This window comes from Pseudopodoces humilis, chromosome 3 (genome assembly GCF_049639895.1).
Source record: "Pseudopodoces humilis isolate 2021_Gansu_Grassland_sample_001 chromosome 3, ASM4963989v1, whole genome shotgun sequence".
Lineage (NCBI taxonomy): Eukaryota > Metazoa > Chordata > Aves > Passeriformes > Paridae > Pseudopodoces > Pseudopodoces humilis.
The window spans coordinates 23,401,835-23,424,648 of record NC_142202.1 but is presented as its reverse complement, the minus strand read 5'-3'; the positions used below and the strand labels follow the sequence as shown (position 1 = coordinate 23,424,648).

At 40.9% G+C, this 22,814-nt stretch overlaps 1 protein-coding gene across 6 annotated transcripts in view; it reads right to left on the bottom strand.

Annotated features, from left to right (window-relative positions):
• Positions 1 to 22,814, bottom strand: part of EML4 (EMAP like 4) — a 146,915-nt gene that overhangs the window by 73,083 nt on the left and 51,018 nt on the right. For 4 of the 6 annotated variants that reach the window (XM_088052672.1, XM_088052673.1, XM_088052675.1 and 1 more), the window contains exon 1: positions 13,611 to 13,715. The exons of the other annotated variants lie outside the window; for them this stretch is intronic. In XM_088052672.1, coding sequence (XP_087908798.1) covers positions 13,611 to 13,677 — 67 coding nt within the window. In that variant the 5' untranslated portion in view covers positions 13,678 to 13,715. Of the gene's footprint in view, positions 1 to 13,610; positions 13,716 to 22,814 lie in introns of those variants that run through there. 6 annotated transcript variants of the gene reach the window in all.

Genomic DNA, 22,814 nt, shown 5'->3' with positions numbered 1-22,814 from the left:
TGGCTACATTTGAAAAAAAAATAAAAAATAAAAAGTCTTACTACTGAACCATCTATTCTGGGCCCCCTCAACAAATCCAGATCATCCATTGTCACCTGAGTAAATTCCTCCCAGCTTTGATTAAATCTTAGTAAGGAAATAATTTTTGACATAAACAGCATTTCAGAAAAACAAATTCTATAAACTCCAGTGCATGGAAATTTAAACCACAGGGCGATGTTTTATCCAATATAGCCGCATCAACCATAGGTAATTTTAAAGCCCTGGCTGTTAACCCACAGCGCTCTCTATATTTTGCGCAGAGAGGTAAGAGTTTTATTAGGGAAAAGGAACAGAACAGAAATTACTGGGACTGGAATAAAGATCTGACTGACAATTTCAGGAGATAACTATCCCCAAAGAACCTTTTCTCATGAGGACCATGACCTGTTCACGTGTGAAGGAAAGTATGTATTTATATAAATTCCAATTTTTGTTTTAAAGAGCACTGAAAATTTTGACTCTGGATGAGGTTTGTGTTTCCAGAGAGATATCTTACAAATTTATTTTTCCTACATGTTATGAGAAAGAAAACTCTCTACAGTTTTCTGCAGATCACCCATCTTAAGAGTAGTTTATAGAGGGTCTTATAGCTTAAGAAAGTGCAAAGATCAAGAACTATGTTACATATCTGTAATTCATAATTTTCAAAAAAAAAAAAAAAGTAGAATTAAGACTCCATACTTTTGTTCACAGTATCTCCTCTGAATGCCAGCACATGCAAAAATTATCTCAGTTTTGTAAAGGACGTGAGTCATGGAAAGAATACAAGAATGGGAATTAAAGCACACAGCATGAGCACAGAGGATTCAAAGAGCTCTCCCACAGCCCAAACGATACTTTATCATCCTAGAACCTAGAGCTTATGGCATGGCAGTGGAGTGGGAAGCTCCCCCCAACTCTCCCTTCCTGAAAGCGCAGTATCTGGCCTTTAACTCTTTCAATTACCTCACACATCTTTGGCTTCCTGTGCTAGCTGTCCATTCTTTTCCTAATCTTCCAGTTTTCCTGCACCAAATTCAAACCAATGCACTGCTTGATCTCACACTTGTTACTGGTGACAAAAGTTTTAGTTCTTTCTTTATTTTCTTTTTAGAATAATAATGCAGATGTTCTGAGATGGGTACAGGTAAGCCACTGACTGTAGACAGTGCAGTATACTAACATTTTCAAACTGGCTAAACCTTGTATTTGTCTCCTTCTTAGACTTCTAAGACATTTCTTCAGGTTTTCAGGAAGAACATTGTCACACAGCACTCATTTGCTCAGGATTGATGCTGCACGAGGACCATCACATCAACCAGACTGTGGTCTGAACAGTTTGAACAGCTCATGAGATTTTTTAATGTTTCATAGACCCATCTAATTTTACCCCATACAAGTAGATAATAATAATAATAATAAAAGGATATATTACTCTACACTAGCCATTCCACAAACCACTTTGATCACAAGTCCACAGCAAGCAGTATTTTATTTGTCTTTAGATGATCCATGAGATGATTTAGCTGAAGCCCATGAGTATTCTGCTGTGCAACAGCTGCTGCTGGCCTTCGATATTGTGGACTGCTTTATGGCCAGTTTGAAGCATGTTCATGTCTGTGAGCCTGCATCATTACATTATAAAGAACATGGCCCATGTTTTCAAGCAACTTTATTTGAAAGGGTTATTCTGTAAGATGATTTACTTCATGCCTAACAATTAGTAGCTCTGTTTGTATATGCTAGACAGATTTGTGCACATAGATATTAATAAATTTTTATTTGCCTGTCATGAAAAAGCAAACGAAGGAGAAAGATTAAAAGATGACGCAAAAGCATCCTGACAAAAAAATAACCTAATAATAACCACAAATTAAAGAAAGTAAAAATATTTTTGTAACAAGCTTGTGTATCTGCTGCTGTAAACACTCCGTTTTAATACAGATAATCTAGAAATACATCAGTTTGAGATTCACAGGGCACAGCCCCACCCATGCTATATTTGATCAACATGAGTGTTCTGCTTGCCTAAGTTTCCAGTAACTGTATAGCTTACTGGGCACAAAAATTTTATATTTCATATTTGCTGATACTAGGTTTGATAGACAGACTGCAAAAACAGAACAAATGCTTACAGACACTTCTCAGATTTGACACTGGTATCCATTTGATTACTTGAAGAGGCAGATTATGCAGGCACTGCTTCATATCCTTCCCCAACTGCGCACTTCCTATCAGCTCCACATCCACTGAGATGCATCTCAAAAGTAAGACCATTCATGGGTTTTTCCCCACCCACTGCTTAAAAAGCCTTGTGATTTTTAAGTACTTTTCTTCCCCTAATATTCCTTGGCTACTGATGCTCCTGACATTGTTCCTGATACTACCTTTCAACGCTTGGCCCTCAACATGCAAGACAAGCCCATACCCTTCCAAAATAATATTTTTGCTACAAATCAGTGACCTTTACACTCCATAGACAGAATTCATGGTGGCTATGGGCACCTACTTGGGATCCCCCATGTATGGCTTAGCAGATATCCCAGCCACCCCAAGCTCTTATCAATATTTGGCGCCATCCCATTTTCACGTCACAGTAAGAAGAGGGGCAGGGAGCATCTTTTCTAACATAGAGGCTTGGAAATTCACACAGCAACCACACACAGCTGCAATACACTGCTCTACTGTAAGTTACACATGCATTAATTAACACTTTAGCACACACAGATTAGTATTCCTTCACTTGAAATATTTCATTTTCACTGTGCTAGAAGTGTTAGAACATTTCCATGCTAAAATGCTAATTTAAAAGTAACAAATGAAGTGAGCATGAAACAATGTAGGTTAATCCCCATCCTCCTTAATGCCCAAACTGATCTAGCTAACATTTTCTAAGAAAACAACTTTTCATATGCTGAAGGGTGACCACATCCCTGAAGTCTTCCTCTTCACCGAGGGTTCAGCCACCTCTCACCTCCCTGCACCAAAAGCAGACAGCACCCAAGCCACCTATGGAGAAGCTCAACAGGCTTTCGCTCTGCAGTAGAGAGACAAAGCCAGCCACTGCCTGGGGCTCCCCAGTGGCCCCAGCAGGCAGGACACCGAGAGTAGGAAAGCATTTCTCCCGCGCTCCCAAAGCCTCACTGCAGAGGAGCCTGCATGCTGTGCCTAACTCAAAACACCAGATATCAGTGTGGAAAAGTGCTCGGCTCTCACAGGTAAACCCACCAGAAGCAATCAGGCTTTTGACATGTACAGGGCAGTTCTCCCTATGCACTTTGACAATCAAGCCTTTCTAGTTTCAAATTAGGCAACTGCTTAATTAGAAAATTAGGCAATTAGCAGATGCTTTTGACCTTAATATCTTTTTAACTTCACTCTTCCTCTGTTAAATGAATTTAAATTCATGAACCCACATTGCCTAAAGGTTAATTAACACTTGTGGGCTACCAATGAACTACCCTAAGTGCTGCAGCAAGGTCAGTGTTTAAATGCATGCAATTTTTCAAGATGCAAGATTAAGAGCTTTCCCATAAAAATAAGAGAGAGACATGCAAAGAAAATAAAGGTAACTCAAAATACCAACCAACTGCTTTTATGGGAAGAATCTCCTTTTCTGAGTTCTAACTTGGAGGAGACCATGACCAAGTAATTAAAAACTGGATCTTACTACCTGTATGATTTCAACACACTCTTGAAGGACAGCCCTAACTCTGACTTTTAAGTTCAGTCTAACTTCCCATTTAGAACACTCCATGTCTTTAATGCACAAATCTAAAAAAAGATGGCAGCATTAATTGCCATTGACCTGCTCAACAGAATGAACGATAACCACAGTCAGGCTCAGACAAAAGTACTGCTATCCAAAACAACACAAAGTCCAGCGAATGCACAGAGTTCATGGAGAAACATGGGACCATCTGAAACAGTGGTTTTCCTGGAGTACTGTGCAAACTCATTTGCACAGATACCAGCAGTTATGTGGCAGGCAAGGAAGTTGGTGTGGAGGCTTGTAAATGGAAAGGGAGAGAGGAAGGAGGGAAGAAGAGAGGAAAAAAAAGCATCACAGTAATCTCAGATTCTCCATCTCTCTCTGCACCCCTCCCTCTACCCAGAACCACTTAATTTTTTAACTGCTCTTGCCAGAGCAATGGTGCTAATTCTTGCTCAAAGAAGTGTACATAGAATTTTAATTTTTTTCAGAATTTAAGCCCCAATTAATACAGCTTACCACTGATTATCCAAGCTCTATTTCCAAAACATATACTTTCCTAGTAACACATGAATAAAATCCAAGTTTGTGAAACATTCAATCTTTAGATTGCAACAACGCAGGCAAAGTCCAACACTCCCCATTAATGGCAGTGCATCTCCTCTGCTGCAAAGGATTTGAATTCAGTAGTACCAACATACTTTCAATCTGACACTTATGGAAATCTTCCAATATCTTAAATATTTATTGCTTACTTGGGCAACTAACTTAGTCGGGTTTTTGTTTTGCTTTGAACAAGTACATTTTTGCCCCAGAGGAAAGAAGTTCTACTCTAAGATTGCTATATTCTCATCAATTCTAGAGTAACATTTCAGCAGCAAAACAGAAAAGCACTGAAATCATTAAGTGAGATAACATCAGGCAAAGCAAAACAACCTCTTCTTTTATGGATACATTTCATTTTGTACCATGCAATGTTTACTTACAAAATTCTACTCATCTCAAATCATGGCACACACATGAATAATCTCTAGTTGCTGTTATCTAGAAATCATGATAGACATTATCCCTGTAAATAAAAGTGTTGGAACATTTCTGAAAGTTTTTGTACTGGCTGCTTCACTGTGCTGTGCATTTCTTTCCCCCAGGACTCATAAATATCTAATTTATAACATCTAAAACACCACTGTACAAACCATTTCTTTGATCTCATTCTGTGCTATTCTAAGCCAATCTATCCTAAGTGCCACTATGCAAAACTCCATCAAGAAAAATAGAATCCTGGCCTGTAGTATTAATTTCCTTTCCCAATGAAATACAGACCTCCTTCTCCCAAAACACTCATCTACTCTGCAGGGAAAGCTTTCCCTTTCAGCACTGCTGGAAAAAGCAGGATCTGAGCATTTTTTGCTCAGCAGAAACATGCTTACACCAGAGCAGGGGGAGGCACCAGCACTGGTGTACACAGCGCTATTTCAAGCCTCTTATCATGCCAAGTCACAGGACACGGCAATTTCAGATAAAGGGAAAACCTGTTTTGAAATAGACTTCCCAACTTGCTGCCTTATTTCAGTTTTCTGGTATTTCAGGTACATGAATTCCTTCCACTTACTCACAGCCCTATGTGGCCACTGCTTTATTACCTCTCCATACCAGAGTCCATTCAGTAAAATACCAGCTTTGAACTTCAACTCCGACAAGCTAAAGTGACCTTGAAGAGTTACTGTCCTTCTTTGCATCTTCTAATCCAAAACCTAAGGATGACAATCCACTCCCTCCCTTGAAAAAAACAGCCTCTAAGGGACAAGCCTTCTGCTGGGAGTATTCATTAGCTAGTTTTTCTCTCCTGACCATTCGCCCACAGCTCTGCCGCAGCAGGGCAGGAGCAGCCAGTTGTGCTTGTAAGGCCGTCATGCTTTATCCATCCCACTGGGAAGCATCTCCTGCAGAAGGCACATCTTTTCCCAGCTCTGTCATACAAATGTTACCCTCCCTGCTGCAGGGGATACCATCTCACAGCCATTCAACCTCTCCTGTGTCTTGTAAGCAAGAACAGACACAAGGCCTGGTTTTGATATTTTTAAAAGTCCACTGTTTTTTAGGAATGTGAGACTAAAGCTCTCTAATCACAAACTTGATCCAATTCAACACTTGCAACAGCATCAGTCAAAATCCTTCTTTTTTTACCTCCACCAAGAAGCTTCCATAGCTTCTGCAACTGCTTGTAGCTTTGATATTAGGGAAACATTTCTACAACAGCTTGCATTTACCCCAGGTGGAACCAAATCCACAGCAGTTTGGTTTGGTTGGGGGTTTCTTGTATAGAAAAGAACCAACCCATCTCCATATAGACCAGTCATACTAAAGACACAGCTAACCTGTCTGCTTGATTTCAAGGATAAAGCACATGGCTCCCACACAGCCAACCTTGAACTTGGTATGCACAAGTACTAATCACACATTAGTCACAATCTCCAATTAAGTTACTACACAGGAGGAGGTACTGAGAAATATCTACGCATTGTGTGTCAGAGAAAACACAGGCCAGAGAGCAGTAAGAAGTATCTGTGCTGGTGAAAGTCAACAGCCACCCTCAAAAAGGGGTAGTGAGTATAAATACAATTAAACTGACTGGTTCTTTAGTTAAGCTCTTTTTATTTTATGTTAGCAGTTAAATAGCCCTGGTGAAGTAACAGCTGCAAACAAGGTGTGGGTGGAAAGCACTGCTCACACCTTTCCTGCTGCTGTGGCTACTGCTGCCTGACAGGAGACTCACTGTCCTGCAACAAGCTGCTTCTCCTGAGCTGTAGAAATATTAACGTTTGTTCTTTTGCAAAGATAGTCTTTTAAACAGTTCAGACTGCAGATCTGTCACCAAGTGTTGCTGCACTCTCCTTAGCAAGGACACTATCAACAAATTCCCACAAATGCTCTATAAACAAATTATGTAATTGTGAAATGAAACAGATTTAATTCATGACAAGGAAGAACTCTTGAACAGCAAGACAGACATCTGTACGTGTGACTGCACATCTATTTTATAAAGCTGCAGTTAGGCCACTTCTGCAGAAATGAATACATAAAAATAAAACCAGTTTCAATCATAATTTCAGTTGCTAATCCTGGCACTAGTACACCTAAAATGGAAAACTCCCCAGAAAAGGGAGGAATTAATTCTCACCTTTATTTAGGCTGAACCACAAAGCAGATTTCAGAACTGAAGCAAAGCAAACACAAGCACTCTGAAACAGTCTTACATGGTACTACAGCTTTCAAGAGAAAAATCAATCATTGAACAGAACACTTCGGTTGACACAGGCAGGCTAAGACCTTCTAAAATTTCACCTTGAAGGTATTTTATGTAGAAGTCCTACACAAAATTGAACTATCACAATCACTGTTGATAAATCACATGCATGTGTGCATGGAATTTCCTTACAGGGGAAAATTGCCTTTCCATAGGGACACTTTTCCCTTTCTCCTCAAAGGATCCTGTAGAGAAACACATTTCTGTGTGGAATGTTTCCCAAATTTTGTACATTCAAAAGGGATATATCTATCAAAGTTGCTTAAATACATCACATTTTGTATCATAAACAGATTACTTATCTGATCTTCCTAAAGATGGGATCTCTGAAGCATAAAAAATCTTCAGGTTTCTCTTCCCACTATTCACTACAAAGCAACAGTTTTAGGTAACAAATGTAGCCCTACAAATAGCAATAATGACTGACCATGGATATATCTGTCTAGTATTATAAATACTACAAGTGCTACAAATACTTGAAAAACAAGACTTGAATATAGTTGGGACTAACAGCAGTGTCACAAATTACAAGTTGCATTTTTTCCCATTTACTTCCTTCTTCCTCAAAATTAAGGCATTAATTAATCAAGAACTGGTAACAATCAAAGCCACCTCAGAAAGAGAAATTTTTATTTGCTAAAGACACAATTTCAAAAAAAAAAGCAGTGATGTTTTTCTACAAAATCACACAAGCACCAACACAACGGGAGAGCCTCTGAATTGCCATTCAACCCACCACTACCACATCAGCTTTCAGTCCCTTGCAGACCTATGTCAAAGCTCTTCTGTAGTTATCACTGGGTAACACTTCCAGCTTTTCATAACAGATCAGGAACAGCAATGCTAGGTTAGGCCTGCCTGAACCCACGGAAATAAAATTTATAGATTTTTACTAATATACTCCAAATCATCAAGTGAAAAGCATTCTGGAAAAAAGCTACATATTGTAGGTCTCCAGTGTCTGCAATTCAATTTTATTCTCTTATTTTAAACCCTGGAGATTTGTATTTGTTTGATAACTGTGGGAAGAACAATCTAAAGCCAAAAAGATAATAGTTACTCTGAAAGCAGCAATTATCTTAAACCACTGAATTATCTAGTTTATTCCACTAATGCTTATGTTTTAGGACTGATTAATTCCACATACACTTACTAAGCATTAGCTATGCTAATTCAGCTATTTATACATATAAAAGAACCATCCAGGAGGATACTATTTCTGCTTAATACTGCTAACCAAAGTAACAGGATCCTTCATGCATAGAAAATATTCCTCCCACCACAACAGAATAACATCAACAGGAACAAGATTATTTATAACTTTTCAGCATTTTCTAACCTTTTCAATAATCTTATTTAACAACATTTATTTTATTTTTAACAAAATATATTTTTTGGGCTGCAACCTGGAATGTGCCCACATAAACCAGTAGGGAGCGAGCCCAGGAGAGAACTACCATGCAGTAACTACTCAAGCACACTGCTCTTACTCAAGACTGAATGCCAGCTTGTTTAACCTACTAATCCACATTTACTAACCTACTGCGTCAACATGCTCCAAGCTTCCACCTTCCTTTGGCCCTCTGCAAGTCCAGCACAAGCCCATGCTCTAAACTAGGTGTGACCATCCTTGTAGCCTGCAAAGAATTCTCATGTCTTTGCAGGCTGCAAGAATGGTCATGCAATGTGTACACCTGGGGGAGACCTCCCAGAAAGCTGGAGGAGACAAGTGACCCTGCCACAGCAGGGCCAGGAGCACAGCTCTGCCTCCACTGAACAAAATGTCCAGTTAATTATTTATAGTACAGACAGAGTGGTATTTTTAAAAGTTTGAACTGCATCCTTTAAAGAAAAAGTTTGTCAAAATGTTTTTCTTCTCAGCAGTTTTTCATATCATTACGTGCCTAAAGGTTTCCTTGATTGCAAAAAAATGTATAGAATATTGTAAAGATGGGCAATTCAAAGATTTCTTCAGTGAAATCCATTAGATGTTTTCTTCAGTTCAATGTTGTCCATAAATAATCATTCAAGACTCTGAAGGTGAAAGCAAGAAGAAACACTGGGAGACAGAGTATGTTTCTTTACATTAAGATCAAATCAAAAGTCAAAGCGACAAATTGTTCTAATTTTAGTATTGATTCAGTCTGTAGTACTACTGTCTTGGGCATGGTTTAATTTGTTTTTAAGCCAGTCAAACTGTGGGCTGCTGCTAAAAGGGGTGATTTTCCTTGAAGGCTCATGCTGCTTCTTCTGCCCCAGTATCTGCTGCAGGATACAATTTTTGGTGACTACCTGACACAAAACTTTTTTCACCCCCAATTAGTTTTCAGTTAGATCAGCCCCACTGGCCAGCTCCTGCCAAACCCCTGCCCAACAACCTTCAGGGCCACTTTGCCACCATGCACCCAACGTAACCCCAGCACAGAAACTGCACCATATCAGTGCAAATCACTCAGGGTGACATTTGCAGCTCTGATTTTTTCACCTCTATCATCTAAGAAAAGCAACCTCAAAAATATCTTAATGCTCAAGACATTGTGTGACATTTATTTACCAAATAAGTCAAATCATGCAAAAACCTGAAGTGTCAGCCCAAACCAGGTTCTCATGGAAGTGAACGCTCCCTTTAATGCATTACATAGGGATCAGAAATTAGATTGTGGGTATTACCATGGTTTTAAATGCTTCTGAAGAGCTTCACAGGCAAACAAGGGCAAACTCCAACAAATTCATGCATTTTTAGAACATACAAAGAACAGAAAAGGCGCTGGAAGAGAAGAGCAAAGCAAGAAGACGTATCACCTAAATCCTGATTTTATGATGCATAAAGACATCTTCTCATCATGCAATAAAGAACTGTGACTAATGGCTGTCATATCTGGTTATTCCTTCTTCCCTGCTCACAGGGCAGGAGCTGAATGTCCAGCACTTTTTCTGTATTTCTTTGCAAGTTCTGCTCTCAAAGCTGCTCTGGCTCCATGCAGAAGGAGCAGGTTGAAGAAGTCTGCTGCAAGAGGGAAGTTTCCAATGCCACCTCTTTCTGGCTGAACTTACTTCTCTGTGAGAAGCAGGGGTTCATAAAGATACTTTTTTAATCGGGGCATTACTCAAAATTTGACAGCAAAGACTTGGTGCTGAGAAAGTGTGTGCAGTCTGAACCTTTCCAGCTGACCTTTAATGACAAGTTTGCTGTGTCAACTCCACCTCTGACATTTCACCAATTTTGATACTTCAGCAACTTCCAAGTGTGGCTTGCAATTACTTCAACTTGCAATTACTTCCTGCAACTGCTAAAAAACGCTAACGATTACCTGCACAAGTCACTATTATCTCCTCAACCCCCTTCTGATGACTAATACGTGTTCCTAGAACTGTTAGGACCCAGCTAGAGATCTGAACCGGCAAAAGAGAAAAAATGTTACCCGAAAATGATACTACAGTTTTAGAAGGTAACTACAAAGTCAAAAAATGAGACTTCTATTGAGGCAAGGTACTGGCCTTCTAAATAGTGTGAGATGAAAACCTATCCCGACCTTTACAGTATGTACAATTTTATGTTGTGTACACATAGCACTGCAGGCACTAGAAAGAGAAAGGCTCTTGTAACACCTAAATACTCACAGCACAGTCCCTTATGTCAGATACTAATTCAAATTAAATAATTTTGCACCAGCACCTGTGCAGGGAAGCAAGGCAGCAAGAATAGCAGAATGTGCCAGCCACTGTCACTGCCTGCCAATGAGGCAGGTGGCACAGGCACTGCCAGTCGAGGTGCCCTCCACAGCACAGTGACAGCCCCTTGGCAGAGGCACCAAGCCCAAGGCAGACCCAGTGTCAAGCCCCGAGAAACCCTGCAGAGCCACTGTCACAACCCAACTTCTGCCATCAATATCTCCAGCAATTGGAAAACACTGTGAAAACACCCTAAACAAACTCTCTCTATGTCTTAACATTAAAGACAAATGCATATAAATCAAGAGTCTGAAAGAAATCAAGCTTAAAAATAGTGGGATGTTGGAGTTTGTTTGTTTTTTCCCCTGTTTATAAATACCAATTTCGATGCCAAGTATCACTGGAGGTAAATATTTAATCTAGAAGCATGCCAACTGAAGATTTGTTTGCAGATAAGTAATTCCCTTGGTCAAAATGAAAATTTCTATCCTGATGAATATTGTCTGAGATTAATTCCAGCCCATATCCAGTTTAATAGCTACACTCTTCCTAAGGGACATGTCATTGTCTTAGTTTTAATTATAAAAGGCTAATTAGAAAAAGAAGAAAAAAAGACGTCTTTCCTACTGACACCAGACAAGCTTTTTTAAAAAATTTGATTAAGCTGCCTATCAGCAATTATACCCCATATGTTAAAAGGAAATGCTAGTTCTTTACTGCTGAATTAGGAATTAATTTTTAGCTCTGGCAAGAAATGGGCAATTAGAGGTGCACAGAACAAATCACAATTAAAGGTAGAAAAGTTCTGTAGAAAAGTACATCACACTAGGATACTTATTTTTAAAAAATTAAGTTATACCCAAAACCCTCACCTGAAATACCCTACTGTTAATAGAAAGCCCTAAGCTCGTTTAAATAAAGCGAGAATGAGCATGCATAGCCCAACAAAAAGAAGAAAAAAAAAATACTTTCTATAACTTAATCTCAGGCTTTTCCATACTTGTTACCAGTGCAAAAGCCCTCAAGGCTGAAGTTAGAAATTTCACAGGAACAAAGCACTTGTTGATTCCCCATCAATCCAGTTTCTTATCACTCGCTTTATACACAAGCCAACACACTGTCATTGAAACCTGATATAAAGGAATATTAGGCTTAACCATACAAGTAGGAATCAAGTTTTAAATCAACAAAACATATTACCCTGCTAAGAATATCCAAAGCCACATTTTCTTTTAATTACAAATGCTCTTATCCTGCAAAATGCTCAGACTTGTATCAAAATTTCAGTAAAAACAATTTCCTAAGACAGAGAAAAAGAAAAAAATAGAACATATGCATTCAGAAAAGAATGCATTTCTTGCATCTTACTTTGTTGGATTTCTATACAAACCTCAAAGGTAAATCTATTATGTCACACTCACATTGGAACTTCAAGATACACCTTGAGTTGAAGTTTGAGACACTGATAAATTTTTTACGGACAATCACAGAAACTTTTGTTACAGTCCATTAAGTCAGTAGAAATGTCACAGAAACCTTTAAATATTGGTAAAAAAGCTCCAAGCTATAGCCATAAAAAATGCTTTTCTTTTGAATTTTGTTCTGAAGACAAACAGCTAAACATTAGCTTTTCTTTTCTACAGTAAAAATCCTTGCAAGCCTGCAAAAAAATCATACAAAGTACTTATAATGTTAACGTTTCAAATTTACCCTCCCTTCTTTCTTGAGGGTTGCAACATCTTGAATACTAAACCAAATGCTTTGAATTCTGAAGCAGATAAAGTAAAGTACTCTAACAAAGTACATTATAGCAAGGTCCTTTCTTCATTAAATGGCCACAGAAATCTATGCTTTAAGCACTTGCTCCTTTTTATTTTTTTAGGAAACTTTTCTGTGGACCATCATATTTTCGGCCATAAATGCAATGTTTTACATGTGAGATGCTGCATTTGTATCCAAATTATATGGCATGAATCAGCAAGCAAAGAACGGGTAGCTCACTGACGTCTGTTTCATTCGCAGTAAAACACTTCCACTCCGTGTACGAGAGGAACACGCTTTATCTCTGATAGGATTTCTTGGCTAGGGTTATTTGGTTGGCAGGTCTTGTTAAGACCATATAGTTTTGGTAGCTACAGTCAGAATAATTAATTACCTAATTTGCACTCAAGAGAGGCTGTTTTGATAGCAGCTGTTTAAAATAGAAAGAAAATGTATTGAAATATTTCATTTTTACTACGACACTGGTAAAAATAAAGGGAGAAGGGAAAAGCACCCCTAGTTCTGAAGGGCAAATACAGGTTGGACAGACCGAGAAAGCTGCAGCAGGCGCAGTTCTGCTCTCCCCTCGCTGAACGAGCCTTTACTGCCGCCTGCCTGAGGCCCCGCGAGTCCCACCGGGGCTTCCTCCGGCTTTTCCTTCGGAGAGCGTCAAACCGAGAGGTCCAAAGGAAAGGCTGGACCCGCCAGAGCCGCCCTGTCACGAGGGCTGCGAAAGGTCCCTCGCACCGAACTCTTCCCTGTCCGAGCCCCGGGCCGTCGGGACCCACGCTGCTCCGCACCTCCCGTCCAGCGAGCATTAACTTCATCTTTGTTACCCTGTAGCCTCCTCCGCTACCCACGCACGTCCCGGTTGTATGTGTTTATCTCTTTTTTGCCAACCTTCTCGCGGTGCGGGTGCCGCACGGCAGCGAGCCCCCCAGGCCCCGGGCAGGCACACCTTGCGAGCTGCTGACGGGGACGCGGGGCCAGCCAGCCTCACACCTCGCAGGGCAGAGCCTACCCCGGCGCTGACAGGCTTCCCTTTCTCTCGCCTCCAGGGATGGGAAATGCGGGGCGGAGAGCGCCGGGGATGACTCTGAGCGAGCCCTCCCTGCGCGGGGCAGCGCGGTACTTTACCCGTGCAGAAGGTGGCGAGCGCCGAAGGGTCGCAGGCTGCGGCCAGGCAGGACAAGCTTTCCTCCATCCCTCCGGCCGCCACCGCCGCCGAGCCGGCCCCGCCGCGCCTCAGCGAGAGCTCCCGCGCCGCGACCCGGCCGGCGGGCGCCCAGCACACGGTCCCGGAGCACCGAGCCCTGCTGGCGGCGGCCGGCCCCGCCGCCCGCGCCCCCGCCCCCGAGCGGGCGCGGGGGGGCGGGCGGGGGCCGGGGGGGGGCCCGCCGGCAGGCGGCGCCCCGGCGCTCCCTCCCGCGCGGGCGGGGGGCCGCGGCCCCCGGGGCCTGCACGGCAGCGACGCGGAGCCCGCCCGGCAGGGAAGCGGAGCCCGCCGAGCTGCTCCCGAACGGGAAAGCGGCAGCTGCTCCTGCACGGACAGGGTCCTGCACTCTCCCCACAGGGAAGCGCAGCAATCTGGAACCGACACCCCCGCGCCGCTCGGTGTCACGGCCGGGGGCACAGCGGTGCACGGGCCATAAACATCCCACAGCCAGCCGTCTGTCCGCGCTCGGGGCATAAAGAACCACCGCCAGGGACTAACGACAATACCACCGGGAGATGCAGATAAACCATTGTTGTTTCAAAGCATGTCTGTCTGTCTGTCTGTCAGAAACGGCACACATCTATCGTCAGCCACGGCGCGACACGAGGAGTGACAGGAGCAGTGACACGGGGAGTTCACACGGCGGGGGAAGAAGGCGGCAGCAGTTTGCTCAGTATTATATTGGAATATTTTTCACATGACATCGTTTCGAGACGAAAAAGCAATGACATCACTGGCACTACACTCATATCCATTATATGAAAACTAAGCAAAATATGGCTTAAAAGCATCAGCTTTGCAAAGTTATCATTCCGTTCAGCAGAAGGGAACTCGTATTACAAATGCATTACAATCTATTTAATGTGATCATGATTTTGTCTGTCTTGCAAGACGAAGCACAGCCAGATGAGAACTAATGAATGCAACATGTGTTCATTCTTTTGGTAGCCGTGCCTGAAGCCAATTGGCAGAATGACTACAGCAAGATAAATGTCAAAACAAAACTATTTGTGAATATGTACTGCATGTATTTTGACTCTTTTATCATACTTGAAATAGTTTATTATTTTCGAGATTTTCAAGCATATTAAATAAGTCTGGATTAAAGTTTAGATTTCCAGACAACAGTGAGATTTAAAAAAAAAAAAGGGGGGGGGATGGGGGTGGAAGTCCGTGTCTCCAGTTAAAAAACAAGGAGGGGCAGCACTTTTTTCCCACCATCAGAAATGGTTGATGAGAAGGTTAATAGGTTCATAAGAACACATATAATTAGGACAGCACACAATTGGTTTTGTGTGTTTTCCCCAGGATTGACAATCTACATAACTAATGTATATTTCTTTTCCAGCAGTTCCTGATCGACTGGAGGAATCGACCTCTGCAGTGATCTAAAAAAAGAGATGGCAGTCAGCTGAACACAGCTCTGCAGTATGAAGTCAGCCAGACAACTACTGTGATTAACAAAAAGGAAAAGGACTAGGAAACTGCCTGGTGGAAGACGATAAAGCGTAAAAGGCAAGGGCACACAATTAAGGACCCTAATGAAGCCATGGGCCTCAACACACAGCTGTGATACTGGGATTGACCAAGAATCCACATTCCCAACTTGTCCCAACCCCTACATTGCATCAAGTTATTAAACGATCTTAATTGCAAGATGAAACACTGAATCTTATCTCAGGAGGGCTGGGCAGACAGAATAATCTAACACACGTACTTTGGTATCCTTTCAAACTCAACATACTTCCCAATACAACTATGAAGCCTTGGAAGAAATGACAGGCAAAATGCCCCATGAGGCCAAACAGACATTATATGCACTGGTTAGATCCATGCCAAGAGCAGGAAGAGGCTTGATTTGCAATCCTAAAGACACCGTTAGCACTCTGAACAATGACACATTACATGCAACTGGCAAAAAAGCATCCAATGTAGTTCACACCAATAAATTTATTTTAGAATATATCGATTTTGAAGTAAGTAAAACACATCATATTAAAAAAGTTACCCTGTCTTACTATAAAATGAGTATGAAACACTGCTATTTCTGGGTATTTTAAACAGAGCTTAGTGTCTGCTCCATCAAAAGCACACAGGATGAGGCAGCAGGAACCAAAGCAAATATCAGAGCACCATCAGAATGACCCTCAGAACTCTAACTTTTGAAACAAGATTTCAGAAGGCCCAGTGTATATAGCTCACCCTGAAAATGGCAGAAGCACTCTCAACCCACTTATCTCCTGTTCCCTTCCTCAGCTGAAGATTTGATCAAAATTCCTCAAGTTGCCTTTAAATCCCTCACCTTATCTCCTTCGTTAGGATTTTTCACTCTTCTGTCTCTGGCCCTTCTATCATACATGTCCTTTTAAGCCACCTATCTTCAGCAGTTGTCTACCTCTACACTATCCAAGCTGAAACACCATCTCAGGACACTCTTCCCTGATGTTACTTAATATGAATGGTGGGTGATGAGGAAGTGCTCTTTTTAAGTATTTTAGATAGGCACAAATAATGAAAAAAAACCTTAAAATACAGCACACACCAAAATAAAACACATACACAATGTAAGCCTTTGCTTAGGAAAAAATTCTCGGATTATTAGCAGTGCAAAGTGCATTGCTACACCATGAAAAGAAGATAAATAAACACTCTTCAATCTAACAAAATAAAGCCTGCTAAAGACCAGGAACGGAGCTGTGTACACTGTACAAGTACAGATTAGTTCATTGCTTGTTTATCTCCAACATACAGATATTTAGCAACACCACACATCTGGTGCTGGTGCAGTGAATATCCCAAAGACTGCAGCAGCATCAGTTTATGACTGTAGAAAAGGAATTATTTTAGACATACTTCAGGTTTTCATGGGTCAAAAAACACTCCAATGTGCCTTTTCTTCAAGGAAGGGAGCAAATGGCTCCTCCAGATTTTAAAGACAGCCATAGGAAGGCATGAACTCTTTGGAGTCATCACTTCCATGTGAAAAGGAGGACAAAACAGGTCCCCATGGGTCCATACCTGAAAAATTACCTTACCCAGAGCTAACAGGTGACTAAAGTCACCATATCCCCAGCTGCAGAACAGACATTTGTCCCTAGGACATCTTTAGTAGTTAAAAAAAAAAAAAAAAAAAAAAAAGAGGAAAATTATCTATTGAGCTTCCTTGGCAAGTGATACTGCTCCTAAGAAAGTACCTGCCACATGAAATTTGGAAATTTGTTTTCACAGAACTAGGGTTTCTTAATTTCCTTCAGATTTAAGAGATTTCAGATCCAAGAGCTGCTATACAAGGCAGTCACAGTGTTATATTCCACCCAGAAGATTACTGGAAACTCTCTCTATCTACCTTTTATTCATGAAACCTGTAACTGTACCTACGCATCACAAAGTGGTAACTGCAGTGACACTAGTTTAATGACTGTCTTGCTGTTGAACTGCAAGAGGGCAGCACTAGTTAATTTTGTTTCCTCATATATATGAAATCAATCATGTTTCCACTAGCAGATGATCCTTCAATTATTTTGCTTTCTTCTTTCTGAAAAGAAACTTCAGCAATGTTTCAGCTGGCAATTAACCTCACTGCCAAAGAGTATCACCCCTCAGCAGCTGCATTCATTAGCTTTACCCCACAGAAAAGAGAGAATAAAAGTAATTTCTTTAATAACCACCCAATTCCTAAAGCCTTTTATTGCTTTATTTTTAGGGAAAAAAAAAATTCAGTTTGTTTTTAAACCCATGTTATATCTGCTATCACTTGGCAAGCACAACAGACCAAAACTATCTCATCAGGTGAGACAAAGTAATTAAACAGTTTTACAAGATACACTTCAGTCAAGGATGCTCATTCCATTAACCCTGCTTCCAGCAGTACTTGTGAGGTATTCAGAGGTTGGTTAGTGAGCTAAAAAGAACAAGGACAATCTATCAGGATCCACTGCTCCCACTAATACCTGTGGGATGTGGCTGCCTCTGCTAGCTCCTCTTCACTCCAGGTGTTGGGCATTTTAATAAACCCTAATAAAGTTCCATTCTCCAAAGTACTAATTCCAGGTGTAATGAAAAGCAGGACCTTTGACTAGGATTAAGGTCACTTACACTTGGCATACAGCAGCACTACTGCTAAAATAAGCATCCCTGCCCTTCTCCTGCATCCTTCCCATTCTCATCCTGCTCTTGCCAACACAGCTCATGGGGCTGCACAAGGAAGCACACGAGGAGACTGATCAGCATGAAACTTAACTCATCAATATCAAAACAGGGAAACTCACCAGACCAGTCATATGGTGTATGGCACAATGAGCCACGCTGCAGCAGCAAGGGAAGTGGCAGTACCCTTCTGGAAAGAGTGGTGGGAATCGTGTCTGTCAACAGCAGCTCTGCCCATGGATGACTTAAGGAGATTGTGAAACAGCTACACTTGTAAATCACATTTCATTGCCAGAAAACTGAGCAAAATAAGAACTGAAACAGGAGAGTGAAGTCCCCAGGCAAGCAGTGCTCGGGCAGGATGTGACAGAGAGCACACAGCAGTGCCTGAGCCCCTTCCCTCATCACCCCCCTCCTAGACTGTAAACTGAGCTCCTTCATCCTATGGCATTTTTCTCAGATGGAGATAGCACACATAAAACACGAGAAACAAGAGGTGTACAGTGGATCTTAAAAATCGTCCTGAGGCTGTCCTCTGCAACTAAACTGTACTCAGCTTTAAACTAAACCATCAGCTTTAAACTAAACTAAATCTAGGTTAACCGGCCTAGGAAAGGGATCCAAAAACACATTGCCTAATATGAAAAAGAAAAAATCCTGCAAACAACACAGCACCCTCCAAATGCAAATACATATTTTAAGAATAGCCACAGGAATGTCTATTTTTGCCAGGGGGGGTTTGCTGCTGCAGCAGCTCTACCAACATGATGGAGGTGGCAGCAGGCTGATGTGGAGTGTAGGAAGGGTAGCTTTGTGTAAGGCTGGTATTTCACTGAGCATAACATCAAACCACAGCTGCAGCACGCCTTCCGCTGCCGGCCTGGAGCACTTGCACGCAGACTGCTTGCAGCTGCCTTCCTCCCCCTCCAGCAGACAAGATGAAAAAGTGTTAAATCTAAAACACAGACACAAAAAGGTGTTCCTCCTGCAAATTTCATGTTAGGCATATGTTCCAGACCATAGTTCAGACCACATAACCTAGGCGGTCACCCATGAAAATGTGCATGAGGAACAAAGATCTGAAGAGCAGCATCCTTGTTAGATACAGTCTGTATCTTTATGGAGATAATCAGTTTCATCTCTGGTCAAGAACTAAGCTTCAAATGGACAAGATTTGCGTAAGTGGTATTTTTAAAAGTGCAGGTAAAATTGCACAGGGTCGTTCAATATGACTCATTCCCATTCTTTGAAAGTGATCAGCAAAAGTTTAATTAATAATGACAACTGGTGGTCTTATATCAAAGTTATGGTTATGGACTAGCTATGGTGAAATGACTGCTGTCTAATTATTTAGCTTATGCCAACAGAAAGACAAATATTGCTTCTGCCATGCAGAATTGGGAAAACAGCGGTGCAGAGAAATTTTAATAAAGCACTTTCAAAATAAAATACCTATTTCTAGAAGTACAACACTGCTGAAGAGTTGTGCATCCTTTCAGAAAATGATTAAATGTCATTCTTGCATGTCAAAACATCTCCAGGTGCTGGCTGTTTCCATTAACACATTGCTGCAATGGTGACTATTTTTACTGCTTTTAAAGTAGTAAAAAATAAACTAAGAGTTAAAAACCCAAGAGAATTTGAAAGAGCAAACTATTTATGACAGAGACCAACAAATTTATTGTTTACTATCCACTCTGAAGTGCTGAGGAGGTAGAAAAGCCTTTATGAAATCCCCCCCCCAAAAAGCACAATCCTTCCCACAAAACTAGTTCTGATTAAGGACATCCAGCACACAAGATATGGATGCACAGAGGGCTTGCACAGTGGGTGACCTGCTCAGCTGTGCACTGGGGTGACATGTGGCTGCACTGCCATCACCCCACCCCATCCCAAAGAGTGGCTCAGACATATGGTAAGCCATGGAGATGAGGGACAAGCCTCACAGGTGCCTCAGTCTGGCTTCATCTAGACCAACAGGAACACCTTTTGGCTTCCAGACTTCTGCATATGCCAGCATAACCCAAATCTTCCACCCAAGGGGTGGGGTGATCATCTCCATTTGTGATCACACAGCAGAAACACAGCATTGCTTATTTAAATATTACCTAGTACATGCAAATGTAATATAGGTGTCAGACCTTAAGCTATTACTCCACTTCAGAGTCTGACCTTATCAAAAGATCATTTACAGCCACACAGTTTTGACATATTATATACAACAGCTGTACAGTCCACAAATTAATTACCCTTCTGATGGCACAGACTACCAAAGTGGTTTAAAGGGAATCTGTAGAAACAGTTTTATATCTATGTCATTCCTTTAAATTTAGTTGACAACAGATTTTTTTACTCCGAAGGAAAATGGGTCACAACAATAAACACGATGATTTATTTACAAATTTACAAATGCAGGACTGAACTATTGTGAAATCCCCAGGCAGGGTTTAGGACCTATGCTATTGGAAAAACACACAAGATACACATTAGTGTTTTTTCTAAAAGGCAGGTATAGAAATTCCTGTTTACTTTTCTTGTTTTCCAGTAGTGTTCTCAGTATCCTAAAACTTGGTGAATATAAAATGGAAGAACAAGCCATATTATTTTCACAAATTGCTTTAGAAGGAATCACATTGATCCACACACAGAAGCCAGAGAGACCTTTCAACTAGGTTAAAAATAAAAAGTCTACCAGACTAGAAGTCATGCTTACTTGAAAGTCTGAGTAACACTATGGACATTAACACATGGATGTTAACATTTTTTTCTTCCTGTAGGACTAGCAGTATTACAAAAAACTGGCACAACTGATACCTTTGCCAGTCTCTCTCTCTGGAGGGTAACCAAAGAACAGCAAGAAACAAGCACCCCACCATTTTAACTGGTAGCTCTTTCACAGAAGTCAAGACCAAGGTCAACTTTTGTCTACAGAATTGTGTTAGTATTGCCAGAAAATAAACATTCAATAGGTCAGAAAAAATAATTTCTTCCTCTGGATCACCAATCCTATTGTGACAGCTAAAGGTCAAAGCAAGGAACAAAGAGGCTAATTTCAAAGAGGGAGAAAGAGAGAGAGAGAACTGCAATGTGCAGTAGAGGTGTAGCGGAACTGACAGACCAAACAGCCGTGTCAAGACAAGGACACACCATTCTACAGGGGAAAAACACCACAGAAGAAGAAATGGAGAAGACCCTTAATGGCTTTAAGAAATGCAGTCATATTTTTCAAGAATCCAGCTTACCAAAGATTCAGACACTGACTAAAGGTCAGAAGCAAGTAGGAGTTTGATAGTACCATATTACCTAAGAGGCATTTCCACACACTGTGGAACCACCACTGCGAGGTGGCGATGGTTATGGTAACATATGATCAAGCTCACTATGTCCTTACTTCACCACAAGAAACTCCTGTACGACAGATCTGACTAGTTATCATCAAGTAATAAGGGCTGAAAAACAGGAGAACAATCTAGAACACACTGAAATTGCAAGTTTTAAAGGCATTTAATTGAGGCTCAGATGAAGAGTTTACCCATCTGTTCCTTGAGAAGGATAAAGTTCATGAGCTAAGTGAATAGAATACTAGGGGTGATAGGGCTACAACTAAAAACAACTTCCTTGCTAGCAAAAGACAACAGTACTGACTGCTCTAAGCTCCCAGCATCCTAGGATAAGGAATAAACTATATATATTTGCATACTACATAAACTAAACTAATAAAAACTATTTTAATGTCCTGCCTTTTTTTTTTTTTTTTTTTAATTTTTAATACAGACTACAAAGCATTTAGGTTTTTTTAATATGCAAGTGTATGAAGTTCACAGGTTTCATCTAACTAGCTGTAACATGCATGTTTACACAATGAATATCACAGAATGGTCTGGGGGTTGGAAGGGACTTTAAAGTTCATTCAGTTTCAACCCCCTGCCATGGGCAGCGACACCTTCTGCTAGACCAGGTTGTTCAAACCTCCATCCAATTTGGCCTGGAACACTTCCAGGGATGGGACATCCACAGCTTCTCTGGGCAACCTGTGCAAGTGCCTCACTACTCTCACAGTAACAAATTTCTTCCTAATACTGAATATCTTTACCTACTCTCAATTTGAATCAAAAGCCTCTCTCCATTGTTCTTGTAGGCTTCCTACAGTGATTTGAAGGCTACAATTATGTCACCCCAAACATTTCTCATTTCCATGCTGAACAATCCCAAATCACCTAGCCTTTCCTCAAAGGGGAGTAATAAGCACAATTCTTCCAAAAGGTTTTAGGCAGAAACTTGACAAACACCTTTACACATAGCTTCTTTTAATCCAAGTTTTGGGGATTTGTGTGTGTGTTTCTTTTTTAACACTAAGTTCTGAACATACAACTTCCATTTGAAATACATATAAGATATGGACTGCAAATACACTCTCGTATCAGCTTGCACCACGTTTAAAGCACTCCACAAATGGGCTGAAAACACTGCACAGAGAATTACAGCACTCTTAAATGCACATGGTTACACAGATTTTTAAATTATGGACATAATAAAGCATCATTATATTTACAGTCTGTGATGCCCTCTAGTATTCTAAATTTTTAAAGTAAGTGACACTTGACCTCAAGACAGTCCTGAGATATAAAAGATGTCCAAACCTTAGTAAAGTGATCTAAATTATTTAACAGAAATAGTTTTTCTAAAATCATATGCACCAGAGGTTACATCTGACCATTTAATTATTCAGTCCAATATACAAACTCCCAAAAAAACCCACATTCCACTTTTTTTTCTATCCTTAGACCGAAAGAATTTATAGCATGTTCAAGAGGCTTTAGTCAAAACAAGACAAGACAAACAGTTATGGTGATTTATTTATCTGCAAGTCTGTAATCATCACAGAAGCTTATAGGACACTGAGTACCAGACAATGTTACAATTTCAGTGTAAGTTTTATTTAGTAGCAACGTTTTCACCTGCTACCTCTATAAACAGGA